A 19,699-nucleotide genomic window follows, 5' to 3' on the forward strand; every position below is an offset into this window, starting at 1 on the left:
CTTGCTAAACAGAGAGCAAGGCCCGTGTTCCTCCTATTTCTGTTTAATACTATCTTCTATTTTGTCTACCTGTTATGGCTGGATTGGACTGATTTTTTAAAAAACATGACTTACTGGTTGCAGTCCATTGCATTCACATTTTAAAAAGTTCAAGGAAATCAGATGTCTTTCCAATGTAATACAGAGCACTTACCTTTTAAGCTTGTTTCCTTTTTGGGGGCACAACATCTGGATGTTAATATGAGTTAAGACCCTGGATTAATGTTTCTCAATTTTCAAGAAGCATGGACCACTAAATAAACAATCAGAAATTGCAGTGACCACCCAATCAAACAACAGTCTCTATATTTTTGCTTTTAAGAACATGAGAGTTCACTTTTTGATGAATAACAATTTTACAGCGGTTGTATTTGTATATGTCTTTCCATCTCTTCCCATTTTAAAGATATTTTAAAACCAAAATCTATATCAAAAACATGAACCCCAAATTTATCATTTTAATTATATTCCTCATGTCATAATGAATATCTAAGCACAAACTTTCTAGTAAAATTGTTTTTAATGAATGGATGAGTCAACCTTAAATGCATTGAAATCCTATTTTTAGACATTCATTACATTTCTTATTCACACTTTTTCTTTTCAGATTGCTTGCGTAAAATCACTTAGTAAGAACATTGCACTTAGTTCACCATTTCCAAGACTATAGGCTTCCAGAGTGACATGGACCTAGGGGCAAATGCTGGGCATATTCATATAGACTTACTGATTTTATATGGAGCTTTGTGACATCATAATTTACAAACCATTCTCCATATTCTGTAAATCCTGGCTACTTTCCTTTGGTTTGTCTTTACTAACTGTTGGTTGCAAGCATTTTAGTTCTGCAGCCTGCTGTCTGAGTGTGAAACTTGAACTGGGAGACTGGGGGGGGGGGTTGATAGGCAGTGTTTTGCAGTGTGTGGGGGAGCATAGGGAAGAGTGTCACCTGATGTAGAGGTGCATTGGGGGAAATGTTTCCCAAGGTTGCAGACTAGCTGAGGTTTTGACTTTGCTGCAATACCAATCAATTAACCATGTCCTGCAGCTGTGCCAATTGAGTGGGTTGACAGACTCCTTCAGTTCATACAGAAAATACTTTGGATCATCATTCTGATTGAATGCGAGATAAATTATTTCATTATTCTTACGGTAGTTATATATTTAGTCTGCAAAATTTTATTTGTTAGATATTTAGTCTCTAAAATTTTATTTCGTTATTCAGCCAAAGAGGCTAACAGAAACAGCTTGCTTTTTGAAAAAAAAGAATAACTGCAAGAAAAATAGTTTCTGTCCCTAGTCTTAGTGTCCCAAAGCCACAACATTAAAGGGAGAAAAACGAGGAAGTAAGAAGAGCACTCGTGTATACATGGTTCTTTCAGTGCCCAGATGGAATGGAATTGTCTCAGGAAGAAGCTTAGGCAGATTATGATTAAATGTTAGGAAAAAAACTTTCTAATGATAAGAATAATTTGAGAATGAAACAGCCCTGATTAAGTCAGAGGTTTAGGATCCAGTCTGTCAGTGATGCTTGAATTAGTATTTCTGAACTGAGCAGAGACTGATGAGGGTATTTTATGAGTCAAACAGTTTCTCGTAGAAATGCTCAGTATTCAGACCTGGAGCAAAGATGCTTTAGATCCAAATACCACCCACTCCTGGGCTGTTAAACAGGCCTGCTGATTTATCCTCCTGCTAGCAGCTTCTATTTTTCAAGGGTTGGGTAGTTGCCAGGCTGCATACACAATCAATTGCCATCTGCTGACTGGAATAAAGAATTATTTTAAGTAGCTGCAGCTGATTAAAATTGATTTTGCCTGAGCAAAAGATTTAAGGGGACAATGTTTAGAAGATGGGCCCAGGTATTACATGTAGAAGGACTAGATGAAACCCTTGTGCATTTGCCTGAAATGCCCTAAAGTGGGAATGGAAAAGGTTCTGTCTGAGTTGACGCCGACAGTTTTTGTATGACATACTATTTAGCATTGAACCTACAGTAGTTGGGAAACAAACCTGATGAAAGTCTGGTAAAAGATCAAGTTAATCACCTTAGCAACAGCTTCCTCTGCTGTCAAGGCCAAATAGCCCACCAATCTTTGTATTGCTTGGGACTTCCTGTTTATTATTATCAGCAAACAACATGAGCAAAAACCATTGTTTAAGTATGAAGGATTCTGTTTTATAGCCTCTCCTTTATTCCACATTGTGTTTCTGGGGTGCTAACAAGTGCTTAACAGTTAGGTAGAATATTAATCACTGAATTAGGAGGCTACATCAGACTGTGGATAGAGTAACTAGCCTATAACAAGCTTTGATTACAGAATGCTAGCAAAGGACTCCTTCAGAGCTATGTTCTGAGTCACAGTTTGAATTCAGTGGAGACAGCCAAACCATCCATAATGTGGTTTAGTTGTTATGTAAACACAGAATTGTGCTGACAAACCACCGGTTTAACTTTAGAAAAGTCAGATCTTTTTAGCTTGCGTTTTAATCTGACATAATTTCAACTCTTCAAACCTATATGACAACAAGGTTTTTTTAAACGTTACTGATGTGGTTTGTAACTCAAAAATAGGAAATTGAAATGTCTTTTTGGATATGAGGGAAACGTGTGCTTAAAAGAATCTGTATTGGGTAAAGGTGTGCAAATGTATAACATATTGAAGAAAACTGATAAAAAAGACCTCTGTATATTGAGGAAATACATATCTAAAAATGAGCACATTTTATAAAAAGTGCTTATTAAAAAAACTGGTGTTGTTTGAAGCAGTCCAGTTCAGGAAACAGATTCCTCAAGAATGACTGGAGATCTATTTTATTGAAGTAGGCTCTAGCAGCAGAATCTGGAAAGCTTAGCTGTGTTTTCCTTTCCCTTCTTACACTCCAGGAAGTTAAGGCAGAGCCAGTTTGAGTTTGTCTAATGTTTTCTTAAAATATGGACTGAAAATATGTTTTGGTAACCATTACCAAGTAGTTTCTTCCACCTGTGGTTTTCCACTGGCATAATATCTGAAGACCAGAGAGACCCAAGTTCAAATCTTCCATTAGCAACAGAGGTTCACTGGATGGTTTTAAGCCAGTCACTATTTCAGGAGAATGGTTGGGAGTGAGAGAGATTGATTGAACAAGATAGGGTTATGTATAGTGTGTTTGCCTTGTGCTTTTGGAGGAAAGTTGGGTATAAATCTAAGAAATACATGAAGCAGAGAGAAAATATCAGAAACTGACGAGAGTTGAGATATATATCAGGATGGAAGAATGAGAAGCTGAGCAAATTGAAGTTGAATTTGGTACAAGAGGTTATCTTTTGTGTTCATCAGTAAGGTAATTTGGTGGCAATTCTGCTATATCCCCTCTCATTTTATTTCCTGTTCAGACATTCTATACATTCTTATAATTTTGTCAGGCAAACATTCTTTTTCTTCTTTATCAGTATATCTGTGTATGCGTGAATGCGCATATACCCACAACACACATCTACAGTGGAGCACTTCTTTCAGTTCCAAAAGCTTCAGGCTTCAGCTTAGTGTCTGTCAGGTTGCCAAAGTTCCATGCGTGATACCTATTTTGAAAAACCTGTCAGCCGGTTCTTTTTCAATTTTTGCATTATGCAGGTTGAGATTTTGATTACACAGCTCAGGAAAGACATACATCATTCACAGCTGTCAGAGATGAGCATGATGTGTGCATAACAATGTTACTGTAAAGTTTGTTACTGAAAGTTGTTTTCATCTCTTGACCGGCCTGTGGCCTCTCATTCTTTGTCTATCACTTGAGTGCTCATTTCAGCAGTGCTTGTTTCAGATCTCAGGGCTGCCATGAACATGATAAAGAAAGACACTCTGCATCTAATGTACCAAGGAAGTGCATGTTCTTAACTTCATGTAGTCCTCGACTTACAACTGGTCACTTAGTGACCAGCAAATATACAATGGATTGTCACCATTGCAACTGGCTTGCATTTAAGCTCTTTGCAGCGTCCTGTGGTTCACATTGTCATGTTTTACAATGATTTTGCCTAAAACTGGTATTTACTTCTGGTTTTCGGCATAATGGCCTATAGCGAACAATGGACTCACTTTACAACTGCTACCTTCAGTTAACAACCATTGCAAAAAAAGTTTATAAAATAGAGCCAGTCATACAGTACCCTGCTTTATGACCTTCATGACGACAGTAATGGGCAGGATTCATTACAGTCATAAGTCAAGGTCTACCAGTATCGTAAAGAGTAATAATTGAAGAATTAATATGAAATGGGATTGCAGCAATAGGGAATATAACTCTCCCCCCTGCTGCAATCATAATTAAAATAACTTTCCTCTGAATGGTCTGGCTGCATGGAGGGGTAGGGAATTTTGCTTTCCTCCTTCTCTTTGCTAAAGAAGCAGAAAAGTGTCTCCAGTCTCACTGCTTAATCCCCAGACTCTGGGGAATGGGATTTGGCTGCCTCCTTGATAGCTTGCATTTGATTAATTGCTCTTTCTCCAAAAAGAATTGCACAAGAATCTGTTCTACTCTGTTTCCACTGATATCATGTACAATAACAGTGGTTATTTTTCTTCTTCTTAATGCACCCTCAGACTATAAAGCTGCTGGGCCTGATGCTGTCCTGGAAGCCTTAAGACTTCCTCCCTTAAAACAACTTTTATATAGTTTAACAGATATTGTTATAAGTAGCTATTGACCAGTAGGAAATATCACACAACTGTTGTCTCCAGGGGTCAATATCTTCCATATTAGATACTATGTTTAATCCTTTAAAGGGATTTGAACTCACACTTAATACCTGTACAGTGCATAGAGTTGTCTTGGCCTCTGTGTCAGTAGCTTGTAGGAAGGGAGGTCTTCCTGCAGGAATCTATATAAATATGCCTTCCTTTTTACTATTGTTTGCTTGTACTATATCACAAAAATTTATCTAGTATGAGAGCATATAGCAAAACGGAAGGTATACCTATAGCTTCTGTAAGTTGCTATCATTGCTACTGACCAACAGGAGGCACTGACCAATCACATAGTGCCTTCTACTGGTCAGTAGCAATCATAACATTCATTATCAGAACTTTTATAATGTATGCTACAGGGGGGAAAAACCAAGAATAATTGATTCTTCTCAAGAAATGTGAGCACAGGCTGGCCACTACTAAATTTGAGTAAGGTAGCTACTGTTTTGACCTAGGCCCAAGTAGTTATTACCAGACACAATCAATCCTAAACAAACATATTTTATTAGAACAGCTGAGAATTACTTCATTCTCATCTTAGTCCAAATTAATTCCAAAACAAATCCTTCATAAACAGTCCTTCAGCCTTATCACAAACCTTTGTCTTCTTTGGCACCCTGCCAAAGGTTTTTCTTGGCAAAACCCCACCAAGTTCAGAAGCAAGAGATGCCGACAAGAAACAAATGTAGCAACGTTGCTTTCCTACAAAGATCTCAAGAGCCTTTGCTGCTCTTTTAAGCCTTCTGGGAGGGGTCAATCATCTCCTGGCCTTATTCCCAAATCATCCTTTTTTGCTTTAGCTGCTCTTGCCTAGTATGCGTGTACTAGGAACAGGCTCCTCCTGTACCTCTGCCTCTCTGCTATCCGCCTCTGGAGGCTCTGGAGTCCGCGCATCGCTCCCAGATGGCCCTGGCCCCATCTCTGCCTCCAGCACAGAGCCCTTGTCCAGGCCTTCCCCTGACTCTAGGACTGGCCTATTGTCCTCCCCAACCTCCTCACTGCCCGACTCCGCTGCCAGCTCCGCAGGCTGCTGGCGGACCACAACAGATCCTTTTGAGTGTCATCCTGCTCAAGCAAGCCCTACTCTCCTGTCCTCTAGACATTGTGATGAGCTTTCTCCCCACCATAAAAAAGAGCAGTGTCGCATCTTCCCTCTTTTTTGTTTAGACATTCCCAAGATCTTAGCTGCATTTCTTAGAGAATAAGGCTGGTTTTACAGCAAGAATGCTGCATTAATTTTTCCCAATGATCAAGAATGAACTCAAAGTAAGGCCTGGAGATTGCCATATTGTCCTGTCTTCCCTCTTACAACTCATTTTAATAGCTTGCTGTCATTTTAGTAGCCTGCTATCTGATAGTTGGGCTTTGTGTTTGGCTTTAGATCAGTGTCTGCCATTTATGAGTTTCCAGAGCTGATTCTCAGCTAGTTTATTTGTTGGCTGGGGCTGAGCTAAAGGGTAGGTTCCTCAGATACAAGTGTAGGAAATGTAATGTGGTGAGAGCCTCAACCGAGTCTCTGCATGTAGTTGGGCCATCTTATCTGCACTAACCATCAGCGACAGCTTGTTCTCTTGTACAGATGTGGGATTTACAACTTCCACTTCAGGGTTTGTGGCTTCCAGTCAGACCTGGGCCTCCTATCCTCCCACAGCACCTCATACTTTAAAAAGAAAGTCTGCATAATAGCAAAGCTGACATGATAGTATCGTTTCCCCTCTGGGTTATTTATAGGGTATGCAGGTCAAGGTACGCAGAATTTTACAGAGTTTCACACACAAGGAGAGACCACATACTGTAGAAAGGTGAGAAAAGAAGCCATAGTTTAAACAGAGCTCCCATTTTTCATACCTTTGGGCTGAAAAAGAGAGTAGTACTTATCTCTGCCTACTTTGAAATGCATGATTTTGAAGCCCTCAATGTTATTTCCAAATACAGGTAGTCCTAGGCTTATGACCACAGTTGAATCCCAAAAAATTTTTTTGCAGGATCCCGTGACCAGGGCCGGATTTAGATGAAAAGAGGCCCTAGGCTATTCCACTTATGAGGCCCTTTCACCTATAGTGAAAGTGTAATTTTAATTTTGCTAACAATTTGAATGTAGGCCCCTCTTGATCTTGAGGCCCTAGGCTGAAGCCTAGTTAGCCTATAGGAAAATCCGGCCCTGCCTGTGACACATATATTTTGCCTTCATTCGTGAAAATTTCTTTTGCTAAGTGTTAAAGTGAATTTTGCCTCTTTTTACAACCTTTCTTGCCACAATTGTTCAGTGAATCTGGCTTCCCCATTGACTTGACTTGTGAGAAGGTTGCAGAAAGTGATCACATGATCCCAGGACATTGCAACCATCATAAATATGATTCAGTTGCCAAGCGTTTGCATTTTGATCATGAGACCACGGCGATGCTACAATTGTCATGTGTGAAAAACAATCATGAATCACTTTTTTCAATGCCATTGTAACTGTGAACAGTCACTAAATAAACTTGTAAGCGGAGGACTACCTGTAAAAAAAAAATCTCAAACATTCTAGTCTTTTCTGATGGGGACAAGTGATCAAATTCCCTGATTATTTTAGTTGCTCTCTCCTGTTTGCTCTTCTGTGGTATTATATCATTTTTCAGTTAGATTACAGCTTTATTCGGTATGTATTCTACATGCAGACATACTATACCACAAATATGTATAAGGGTAGCAGTGTTGGCAGTTTCATTTTTAGCCCCTTTTTGTAATGTTCTTTGGCACAGAATTTGCTTTTCTTCCAGCTGCTGTATATTGAGTTTATATCGTTTTTTAAATTTGGCAAATTTACAATATGTGGATTTCCATCTCCCAGAATTCCCCAACCAGCATGGAAGTTGAAGTCCATACATCTTAAAGTTGCCAAGTTTGAAAAACACTGATTTATGTTGACCCCAAGGTCTTTCCCCTGGTTAATTACAGATGTCTCAGACCCTCTCAGTGTGTATGAAAAATTAAGGATCTTTACTTATCACTGTACACTGTGCTTTGTTTAACAGGAGAAAAAGAGTAGTATGAATTGAGAAAGTCAGAAGTAGCAAACAATTCCAATTTTCAAGGGTCAGCTGTCTATTTTGCATTTGAGAGCTCTAGACTTTTGAATTCTATCTTCAAAAGAAGTGATGTGTATGCTGATTGGAATTTGTTATTTATTCCTTCCTGGCAAATATGCACGGACACTGTTTTGGTGGCCCTGGCAAGACCCTATCATGACCACTGATGAATTTGTGGTTATTGTGGTTATAGTAGCTGGGAGCTCCACCACTGCTACCCCCACTCTATCCTTGTGTGTTGTTGTGGGGTGATAAGTGCGTTGATAGCCAATCATATATTTTATTTTTCTTTATTTATTTTGTCAAGCATGTAATAGGTAACAGATATAAGTATAAATATAATTATGAATACATGAAATGGATACATATAAAAGGGAACGTTAGGACAGGGACGGTAGGCACTATATATAATTCACTGTTCTCACTTAGCGTAGGCTTAGAAGCTGTTTTCAATGCTTGATGTCTGGAGTTCTTGATTTGTCCAACTATTTAGCTAGAAAAAGCATTTATAATGGGTGAAAAACAGAAGTCAGGACAGCTTCCCATGACTGCTAGCTTAATGGGGGCAGCCAGCCAGCTGGATAGGGGGATCTGTTTCTTTTTTGAATTAAGGCAACCAGGAATGGTGGGAAGTTGTGTTTTGCAACACAGCATAAATTGTTTGGTGCACCACTCTGTACAATGACCTTTCCCTAATCTAAATGGGTAATGATATGCGTGTAGTCCAGTACATCTCAGAACAACCAATAAGCAAAATGAAGGGGATATTCAGATCTTGAGTGAGAATCCAAAAATGTTGTGAAATTTCAGCATTCTCTGCAAGATTTCATATGGACAAACCTTTCCTTCCAACCAAGCATCTTCTTTTTGTAAAGATTATCTTGGAAAAAATTGCCTATGGCAACTGTTCAAATTCAGCTTGCTTTGAAAAGCCTTAAAAGAAGAGGTTGGCATAAACTATATAATCTTTTGATGTATCCTTAAAAGCAGCCTGCCACAAACTTAGGCAAAAGTCTTATTGTCCCATTACCTCATCCTAAAAATATGAGAGGAACTAATGCTAAGTTAGACCAAGGGCGTGTTTGGTCCAGCCTCCTGCTTCTTCAGTAGCTAGTCAGACCAGAGACCAGCAAACAGAACAGTAAAAGCCCTCTCTTAAATTTTGCTTTTAAAAAATGCCAAAAAATACAAGACATCATGATTAGCAGCCATTGACAATTGCATTCTCTGTTAATTTTCTAATTCCCTTTCAAACCCAACCGTACTAGTGACTCATTATGTACTGATATGTTTGTTATGGTGCCATTCCTTTCAGTTGAAAATGCCAGGATTTGAACCTAGGACTTTCTTTGTGCAAGGCATGTACTCTGCTGCTGTGACACAAGAGCTTATCCTGTGAGACAGCACTTCAGCCTTTATTCAAAACTCTGGGTGAGAATGAAGCCTTTTCTTGAGTCTTCTTTGAACGCCAGAGGAATCTAAGGAAGCTAGAAGTGATCTCTTTCACAGCGTGGCAAATCATCAAAGATATCTTCCCACCACCAGTCCTCCTAGTCTCGTTTAATCTTTCCCTGAGGAAGTTCACTGGATGCAACCAGTTTGAAAATTGGAATGGTTCTCCATATCCAGCCTATTTTATCATAAAAGACCAGAGGAATTGCAACCAGCAGGCTTCATAAGATGTTTCCAGTCCTTTGGGGCTTGTGTGCATTTTTCCAGTCACTGAGGCATGCAGGGTTGCTGGTCCTTTTTGCTCTCAGCTAGAGGAAAAGCTGTCATGATGAATATTGGAAAAGCAGTAAAGTGATGCACTGAGTGCATTATATTTTGATGTAAAATGGAGTACAATTCACTTTGATTAGGCAACGTGCCTTGGGAATTTTTGCTTAAGGATCTTACATGTGTGCTTGATTGCTTTTTCAGGTTTTTGTTTTGTGCTGTTTCTTTCTCCTCTTTTCACATGAGCCAGTTTCCTTTTTACATACCTGCACTGGGATAATTTTGAACCCCTCACCTTTCCCCCAATAACCGTGGACGAGTGTCATTGTTCTGGGGTGCCCCTCTGCTTCAATCTCTGTTTGCTTATAGGTTCTAGTTCTTCTAATATTTTTACTTGTGTATGTTGTTGTGTATGGTGTTTCCCACCAGCTGACCTATTTCTCTTACTGGGACAGGATACAGCAGTATTCCTCCTCCCCAGGAGACACATGGTTCCAGAGATGCGTGTATACACACCTTCAATGTGCTACTGAAACTCATCTAGCTGAACTGTACTGCCAGATGGGCAGAAATCCTTTCTGGAGCCTGTAAATGCTCTGGCTTCATAGAATTGCTGGGAACCTTCTTGCAGTTGTAAATATTCTAAGCTAATTTGTACACCGATAGCGTTCTGTAAACAATCAAGGCTACTGATTTAGTCTTTTATTGCATTTTGTTTCTGCTATGCTGGAACTTATTCATGGGTGCATTTAATTTAATCTCATTATGTTGCAATGAAGAAGTAAAGGGGCAGTAAAATGGGGAAACTATTGGTTTTAGAGTGACAACATAGTGTTGTTTGTACAGTTCAGGACCATCATGGCAACCGGTATAATGACTGTAATTCGATAAAACTATGTTTATACTCAGTAATACTAGCTTAAATTGACAGCTTCTAATTATTTGTTCTAATGAACAAATTGGTTTCTGAATATTTCTTAAAGAGTTTTTTTTTTTTTTAATTTGATTTATATGCCGCCTTTCTCCGGAGACTCAGGGCGGCTTACAATGCGTTAAGCAATAGCCTTCATACTTTTGTATATTTTATACAAAGTCAGCTTATTGCCCCCACAAACTGGGTCCTCAATTTACCTACCTTAGAAAGGATGGAAGGCTGAGTCGACCTTGAGCCTGGTAAGATTCGAACCTGCAGTAATTGCAGGCAGCTGTGTTAATAACAGGATGCTTTAAACCACTGTACTACCAAGGCTCTTAAAGAGTTTCTTAAGGGGTCAGATGGTTGAATTTGTTGCACTATTATTGTTCCAATAAATTGTTGAGACTATTAAATTTGTGAAAATTGACAAAGCTGCTGGTGCAGCTACTTGCATCTGCATCTTTGGAGGGATTTACTATAGCGTTTTTTTCAAATAAAGTTTTCCTTTCCTCTTTTATGAGGCTTATATAATGGAGATAATGAAACATAGTAAGGAACCTTTGTAATATATAAGCTATCATTCAATTTCATTACTAAATGTACATGTTAAAATATGGATGTAACTCTGGCATAAACACTATAATGGGGCATCATGGTGACAAATGTCAGGTAACAGACTGCAGATTGATACTTATTGATTGAGTGATTGATTGCACATATTCATAGGCCACCCAATTCAAAAGATTTCTGTCAGTTATAGAGTAGAAACTCAGAAAAAGTAAATCATTGGTTGTTGGATGTGGGAAAAATTATTTAATTTGTGGAACATGGTGTTTTGATGTGGTACTGTAAAAATTTCCTTGTTTTTAATCAACTTAATTAAACTGATACTTCATCTATTTTTAGTTTTTACAAATTGAGTAATTTCTTCACCTTTTAGGCCTCTTCTGGAACTTGACAGCAATATCTTTTATTTCCTCTCATATTTAATTTGATATTGAAACCATTTACCAGTTTTACAGTACTGTACAGTCAAAAAAGACTTTTCATAGTGTTGTGGTCAGAAAAAATATTCCTCTCGAAATGTTTATCTTGAGACTGATTGAAGTTTCTTTTCAGATTCAAAGCCCCTGTTTCCTTTTCCTAACTTGAATGTTTCCTCAACTGTCTGAAATGGGATTTGGGAATAGGGGGTGGGGGTGGGGGGTGGGGGTGGGGGTGGAGGAGGCAGGATTGAATGGAATTCGCAAACATAGTAGACATTTCACTAGCAAATCCTGCCAGTTTTAAGACAATTAGATGTAAAGTATTTTAAGGTTTCAATTTTTCTCAATTGGGAAGAAAGAATGCAACTTCCAGGACAGTTGCCGCTACAAATTATATCCACAGCTAAAAGCAAATAATGTGTTGGTGTATCCCCTATCCCCAAAACTCCTGCTCTCCCAGCAGTTCAAATGCATGCAAATGAGAGTAGATAAATAGGTACTACTTTGGTGGGAAGGTAACAACGTTCCATGTGTCTTGGCATATAGTCATGCTGGTCACATGACCATGGAAATGTCTTTGGACAATGCTGGCTCCCTTGGCTAAGAAATGGAGATGAGCACTGCCCCCTACAGTTAGAAATAATAATAATAATAACCTTTATTGTCACTGCACAACATATGTACAATGAGATTGGTGGAGCTCCTTCAGTGCACGCACCCTACCCCAACACAATACAATTCACAGTGGAAATAGAAAATCCCTAACCCAATAAATCATATTAAAAAACACCCAGTCCTATTACACCAGTGTGAACATATTACACATTGTGCCGGCCCTGCAGGTCCATCATACTACGTAGTTATGATATTATTTCACATTCAGGAGTCTGACAGCTAACAGATAAAAACTGTTCTTTGGCCTGTTTGTGCGGCTGGCTCTGCTTCTATATCTCCTTCCGGATGGTTGGAGGGTAAAGAAGTGGTGACCAGGGTGTAAGTCGTCCCTGAGGATTTTCCTCCCTCTTCTAAGGCAGCGAGCCCTAGCGATCTCATCTATCTAGTGATATCAGGGGACAGCCCACGATGTTATGTGCTGTGCTCACCACCCTCTGTAATGTTTTTCTATCCACGGCTGTCAGGCTGGCATGCCATACGGTAATGCAATAAGTGAGGACGCTTTTATTGACCGGACACGTGAAACCTTTACTTTACCTTTTATCCCCAAACTATTGTTATATGCAATTGATGCAGATTCAGTTAATCACCACATCAAAGTAAGGAACTAAGATCCCTTTCCAAATTGCAAATCCCGTCGTCATAATTTGCACAATCTTTTTTTTTTTCCAGGAGATGATTTCTCATTGATACAGCAAGAAATCTATATGGTTAAAGAATGCAAACACTGTAACATAGTAGCATACTTCGGAAGCTATCTCAGGTAAGACCCCTTGCTTTTTATGTCTGAATTATTTTCCATGCCAACTTCCTGGAGGTAACCAAATTCATCTGCAAATACAGCTGGAAGCTGTGGTTTGAGAATTTAGCTGTCAATTGCAAAATGCAGTTTACTAAAGCTTTATTGCTAGGTGTGGAAGCTTTTCTTTGTCTATGATGACATAACAGTGAACTTTTACACTGAACTTAAAAGTGATCTGTTTTCCAGTTCACTGGAATACAGCATTTCATTGAACTTCATCCTTCACGAGAGTTGATCTCATTTCAAGCACACATTTTTAAGGCATCTGATAATTGAAAAGCCCCTGTCTGCCCTTAGCTTTAAGGGTAGGTGAGAAATAACAGCATGCCACATTTAAAAGCTGCTCAGTTGCTGTTGTTTTGTAAATGGAAATTCTTGTGGCCTACAGTCTGAACAATAAATTGAATGGTAGCTGCCTGTTGTTCAGTTTGGATTGTTTTAGAATATATATATGTATGTATGTATGTATGTATGAATGTATGTATGAATATATATACAAAAGTATGAAGGCTATTGCTTAACACATTGTAAGCCACCCTGAGTCTCCGGAGAAAGGCGGCATATAAATCGAACATATATATATATGAGAGAGAGAGAGAGAGAGAGGGAGGGAGAGAGAGAGAGAGAGAGAGAGAGAGGTTCGATTTATATGTCGCTTTTCTCCGGAGACTCAGGGTGGCTTACAATGTGTTAAGCAATAGCCCTCATACTTTTGTGTATACCTGCTTAATAGGGCTTTCGCGTCCCCCTCCCAAAGCGGTGTTCTTTTTTATACAAAGTCAGCTTATTGGCCCCACAATCCGGGTCCTCATTTTACCTACCTCGGAAGGATGGAAAGCTGAGTCAACCTTGAGCCTGGTGAGATTTGAACTCACAGTAATTGCAGGCAGCTGGCAGCTATGTGCTGCTTAACAGCACTTTAGTCCACTGCGCCACCAAGGCTGAATATTAATTCTGATCATTTCTGCTTTATTTTTTAGCCATGAGAAGCTATGGATTTGTATGGAATACTGTGGAGGAGGGTCCCTTCAAGACATTTACCATGGTATCCGAGGATTTTATTTATTATATTTACTTTTATTATGTCCTTCTTCTTCCCAATTTTCTTCCATTTTGTATTCATGACAATTTTAGTGTAAAAAAATAATATATATATATATATATATATATATAAAACAACGTTATTTCCTATTGATCATGAAAGCAGTTGCCTCTTATGAAGCCCCTGTGGTGAGCAAGAGGTTTGCTAGACCAATGTTTCTCAATCTTGGCAAATTTAAGACACGGGGACTTCAACTCCCAGAATTCCCCATCCAGCATAGCATAGATTAGCTGAATTGAAATGAGAATAAAGATAAATAGAAAATCAGGGCTGCTCGAATACCATTTTAGATTGAACTGAAAAGGGAAACAACAAGAGAGGGGAAAGAGTAGAGAGAGAGGACGGGAGAAGAGAGGAGAGGAGAGAGGGAGAAAAGAAAGGGAAAAGGAGAGGAAGAAAAGAGGGGAAAGAGGAGCAGAAGAGAAGGCTAGAAGGGGGAAGGGAAGGGGAAGTAGGAAAGAGAAGGAGAGGAAGAACGAAGAAAGTAGGAGGAGAAAGAGGAAGGAAGAGAAGGGGAGGAGAAGAAGAAAGGTTGTGGTAAAGGTAAATGGTAAAAGAGCAGTCCCGAAAAAGTAAAAATTAAAAATTAAAATTAAAAGTTAAGATGAATGAAAAATAATGGATAAATGACTATACATGTAAATGTGTCTATGAGAACTAAAAATAAAAACTTTTTTGAAAAAAAAAAAAGATTAGCTGAAGTCCCCGTGTCTTAAATTTGCCAAGGTTGAGAAACACTGGTCTAGACAAACAGGCAAGAACTTTTCTGAATTGAGAGAAATTGCTTTTATTTGGTTTTCTTTTGAACAAATGAATAATATGATCCCAGGCCTGCGATAGATTTGTGTTCAGACAATTTATTTTTATGTATATTCATTGTTTTTAACAGTCGCTTGGTCGACTGTCGTTGTGAGCCGCCCTGAGTCCTTGGAGATAGGGCGGCATACAAATTTTATAAAATAAATAAATTAAGACTGAGAAATCGGTAGCCAGGGAATAAGACATGCAGCAGTCAGGTTCCAGGGCAGTAATGATGTAAGAAAGGCAGAGGCATCCTCAAAACTTAATAGATTCAAGAATCAGTCAAAAAAAGCAAACAAGCATTAAGGTAGAATCCTTGCAGAAATGGCAAATAGTTATCCAATTGGAAAAGCGAGCTTTAATAAGATGTAATTTGGGGTTTTTTTCATCAGCTGACTGGAATTAACATAAATAGATTACAACAGGCTGATACTATAGATTACCTCAGAGGTCTTCAAACTTGGCAGGTTTAAGACTTGTGGACTTCAACTCCCAGAATTCACCAGCCAGCATAACATAGCTGGCTGGAGAATTCTGGGAGTTCAAGTCCACAAGTCTTAAACCTACCAAGTTTGGGGACCCCTGGATTACCTGGTGCTCTTGAGCCATATGGCACAGGCTGCCAATCTGTGCTATGATAAAGAAAACAAGGCACAGAAGTTTTATTCTAAACAAAACCATAATGCAGTTTTCTCTAAATTTTTACTTCCAGATGTGTTAGATTTAAACTCTTGTAATAATTACACTGTATCCTCTGGTAATATCACAAGACAGAGAATGGAGGCATCCATTTTTATTTTCAGTTAACCACACTTTCTCATGGCCAAACTGACATTAGTGTTAACCAGAGCATTGAGCTGAATCATAGATAATGCATTAATGTTTCTTTAATACACTTACTTAACATTAATCACAATTTGCATCAGTCTTAACAGCAAGCCTCTCAACTGTTTGAAAATACTTCCAGCTGATGCTTACATGTCACCCTAAGTAATAGTTATACATAGCCAGACTCAGCAACTGCAAAACCAACAAACAAATGACAAAAAATTAGTTGTTATTTGCCACTATAATTCTAGTTTGGGACATAAACATAGAGTGGCAGTTAACAACATGTATTTCTGGGGAAGGCTTCCATAATAGGGATAGCATTACAGAAAATAATCTACCCAAAGCAGTTATTTTCTTGGCACATGAAGATGCCTGTGGGAAGATCTCAGGGTATAGATAGGGTTAGAGAAAGCAGTTCTTCATCATGAAAGCAGGCCATTTAAATTTGTTTGATTCCAGAGATAAGCAAAGGGGATGTTATCACAGCTGTATGTGCATCCAAATTCATGTGGCATGCCACTCTGAAAATTTGAGTGCCATGCTTGGATGAATTTGTGGCCTAATCTTTTGTATTTTTTATTTCTTGGTGCACCAAATCCATTACAGTAATGTGGGGTTGGTTGGTTGGCTTGTTTGATGCTTTAGTTAAATTTAATGTAATCAAGAATCTGCTGCTGCATATTTCAGCATTTGTAAATTTGCTTTTCCTTTCAGTAACGGGCCCTCTGTCAGAGTTACAGATTGCATATGTTTGCAGAGAGACATTGCAGGTAATGAATTGCCTCAGGTCAACAAGTCACTTCTTTGGCCTGAGCTGTGATTTAAACTGGGAAGGGGGAGTACAGTTCATATTAAATCAGCTATTGTTCTGTGTTTATTGACAGCAAAACAGATATTTTGCATATGTCTATTAAAGTATCTCTGTGCATCTCAAAGCAAATAGTAGCTTCTAAAGTGATACCTTAAATTAATTCCATAACTACTACTTAACAGTGAAAAGAGGGAACAACAACAGGGATAAAGTCATATGAGCGAGGATAAGACTTAATATTTCTGTGTTTTTGCATATTAATTACACAGGATTGGTGTAGTTTCTAGAAATTCCAGTTCAAAGATGTTCATCTGAAAAGAATGGTTGAAACCATGTTACCATAGATAAAGCAGAGAGGCAGAACTGTACATTATGAACTAGGAGGTGCCTTGGGGAAAGGGAAGCCCCTGGCAAGCTGGGCGCAGGCCAGGTAGAAGTTTTTCCTTGCTCGGGGGCTGAAAATCCTGCTTGGATTTTGGCAGGGAGGATTTTCAGCTCCTGGGTGGAAAAACACACATGGCCTGTGCCAGGCCGCACAGGGTCTTCCCCACCCCCATGAGCACCTTACAGTTCTTACCTGGAACTCTGTCCATTTAAGTCAGCAAGATTGCTTAAAAACCACAACTGGGAGTGCTGAGATTGTGGTCGTTGAATGAAACAGTCGCACGATGTCTTGCTTAGTGACTGCTTCACTCAACAACTGAGATTCTGGTTCCAATTGTAATGGTTAGACAAAAGACTACCTGTACATCAATTGTATTAGGACTATATTTAACATGAAGTTTTGGCACTTAGTGTAACAATATTCAGAACTTATTGTAACAAGTTATCTGCAACAAATATACAGCTGGAGCTTTTATGTTACCATGTAGACATTTCTTATGCTAGTAATTAATGGATAGCAACCACTTACTCATAAACACTTGGATTGAACAATTTCTTCCTACCCAAGAATGTGTAATGGCTAATTTCCAAATAATCATACTGTGCCACATTTTTCTACAGCCATTTGCTAAGCAAATAAATTTCAATTATTTTTAGTTTGGGGCCAGTGTTATTACTGTGATTGTTCTCAACATCAGATTCCTTTCTTCGTTATCGAAAGCATATTTTATTAATACCAATTTAAGATAACCCTTTTCCTTGACTTTCTTGAGTAGCCTGTTCCACTAACCTTTACAGTTATTTAATTTGTCTTTTCCCTTTATCAAACCAATTAATCTGTGGAACGGCTTGTGTTGTGAGTGCTCCATCACTGGAAGTTTATAAAAAGAGTTTGGGCAGCCATTTGTCTGGAATGGTATATGGCCGTGATGGCGAATTTATGGCACGCGTGCCACAGGTGGCACGCGGAGCCATATTAGTGGGCATGCCAGCTCAGCTCTGAGGCGCATGTGCGCGCCGGCCAGCTGATTTTTGGGCCTTCTGGGCCCATCAGAAGTAGGGAAACAGGCTGTTTCCTGCCTCTGGGGGGGGGAGGCCCGTTTTTCTTTCTTACCTGGCTCCAGATCCTCTCTATTTATCTGGGAGGGGCGAAAACAGCCTTTCCCACTCCCTTGGAGACCCTACGGAGGCTGAAAGGGCCCATTTCCCAACTCCCGGTGGAACAGGAAGTGATGTTTTTTGCTGTCCCCAACCTCCAGAAACTCCTAGAGAGGCTCTTAAAGATTCCTAGAGAGGCTCCTAGAGACTCCTGTGCCAAGAGCGGGGGGGTTGCTCCTGGCACAGGAGTCTCTAGGAGCCTCTCTAGGAGTGAGGCGCGCGACCCTCCCCCGCCCCCCTCTCTCCTGGCACGCGATGGCAAAAAGGTTAGCCATCACTGGTATATGGTCTTCTACTTGAGCAGGGGATTGGACTAGATGACCTCCAAAGTCCATTCCAACTCTGTAATTCTGCATTCTGTAAACCTGCTGCCTTCTACATATGTTGAAAAAGAGTTTCAGCATACCCAACCATATTGGGTAATGACCATATTACTGGGGTAATGATCATATTACTGGGGATGATAGCAATTATAATACCACTATTATCTGAAGGCATGAAATTACAATTTATCCCTAAGGTTGTTAAATACTAAAAATTCATACTTTTTGTTCTAAGTTGCCAAGAGATTTGGCAGTACAAATATTTTAATCATCATCCTGCCTTATTGTACAGATAGTTTAGATATTTTTTTAAATCTAATAGAAATTATATCCTTATGCTAACTGTTTCTTTTTCTGATTTTTTTTTCAGGGACTTGCTTATTTGCACATGAAAGGCAAAATGCATCGGGACATTAAGGTATGTAGCTCTAAGAAAGATCTTTAGCTTGTGGCCCAGTAGTAAGAGATCTATGATTCAAATGTTGGAGAACGTGCCCAGTATCCTTTATTATTGTAGATTGTTAGGAATTGTAGTTTATCAACACCTAGATAACCAACATTTCCCTATATTTACTCTAAAATAGTTTCTTCAGGATAGTAAATAACTTACACTTTTGAAAACTTTTTGTATTTTAGGGTGCAAATATTCTATTGACTGACCATGGAGATATCAAGCTAGGTGAGTGACTTAGCTTTTCATTTTTTCCCCCTTCCATTCAATCATGTCTGATTCTTAGAGGCTGCCTGGGCAAGTTCCTGTAGTTTTCTTGACAAGGTTTTTCAGAAGTGGTTTCCCATTGCCTCCTTCCTAGGGCTGGAAGAAAGAGACTGCTGGTTTTGTGCCTATGGTGGGAGTAGAACTCTTGGTCTCCTAATGCCTTAACCACTACACCAAAGTGGCTCCCATATAGCTTTCCATAATATAATAATTATAATACATAGTTCCATGAAATATATATCTTATATAAGCATATATAATATATACATAATAATACATAATATAATTTCATAATGGCTTCCATAATCTTTTATCATATACTACATATAGAGTTGAATTGCAACTCTATATTTTTTTTACTATGTCTCTTACAACTCCTGACCATTGGCCACATCAGCTTATAAGAGATAATTCAAGTGTTTAGAGGACACCAATTTGGCTAATGCCTATGACATCTTCAAAACAATTAATTAGGGCATTCGTCATAGCCCAGACAGGATCATTCTCTAGCCTTAAAATGGCAGTCCCACTATCTTATTAAAGATTTCATTTGTTTAAAGAACGTAGTTAATTAGAGAAAAGGAGGAAGGTGAGTTATGTAAGTCTCTCTTACACAAGATGAGGAGAAACAAGGCT

The 19,699-nt window shown here is 39.0% G+C and overlaps 1 protein-coding gene across 1 annotated transcript in view; it reads left to right on the forward strand.

The window, feature by feature from the left end:
• MAP4K5 (mitogen-activated protein kinase kinase kinase kinase 5) overlaps positions 1–19,699 on the forward strand; it is a 107,387-nt gene that overhangs the window by 49,249 nt on the left and 38,439 nt on the right. Inside the window, exons 4-8 of the mRNA XM_070943033.1 lie at positions 12,806–12,896; positions 13,916–13,980; positions 16,384–16,439; positions 18,716–18,763; positions 18,982–19,024. Of these exons, the coding sequence (XP_070799134.1) occupies positions 12,806–12,896; positions 13,916–13,980; positions 16,384–16,439; positions 18,716–18,763; positions 18,982–19,024 (303 nt within the window). The remainder of the gene's footprint in view (positions 1–12,805; positions 12,897–13,915; positions 13,981–16,383; positions 16,440–18,715; positions 18,764–18,981; positions 19,025–19,699) is intronic.

Source organism: Pituophis catenifer, unplaced genomic scaffold, assembly GCF_029215685.1.
Source record: "Pituophis catenifer annectens isolate HBS135680 unplaced genomic scaffold, rPitCat1.0.hap2 SCAF_1, whole genome shotgun sequence".
Lineage (NCBI taxonomy): Eukaryota > Metazoa > Chordata > Lepidosauria > Squamata > Colubridae > Pituophis > Pituophis catenifer.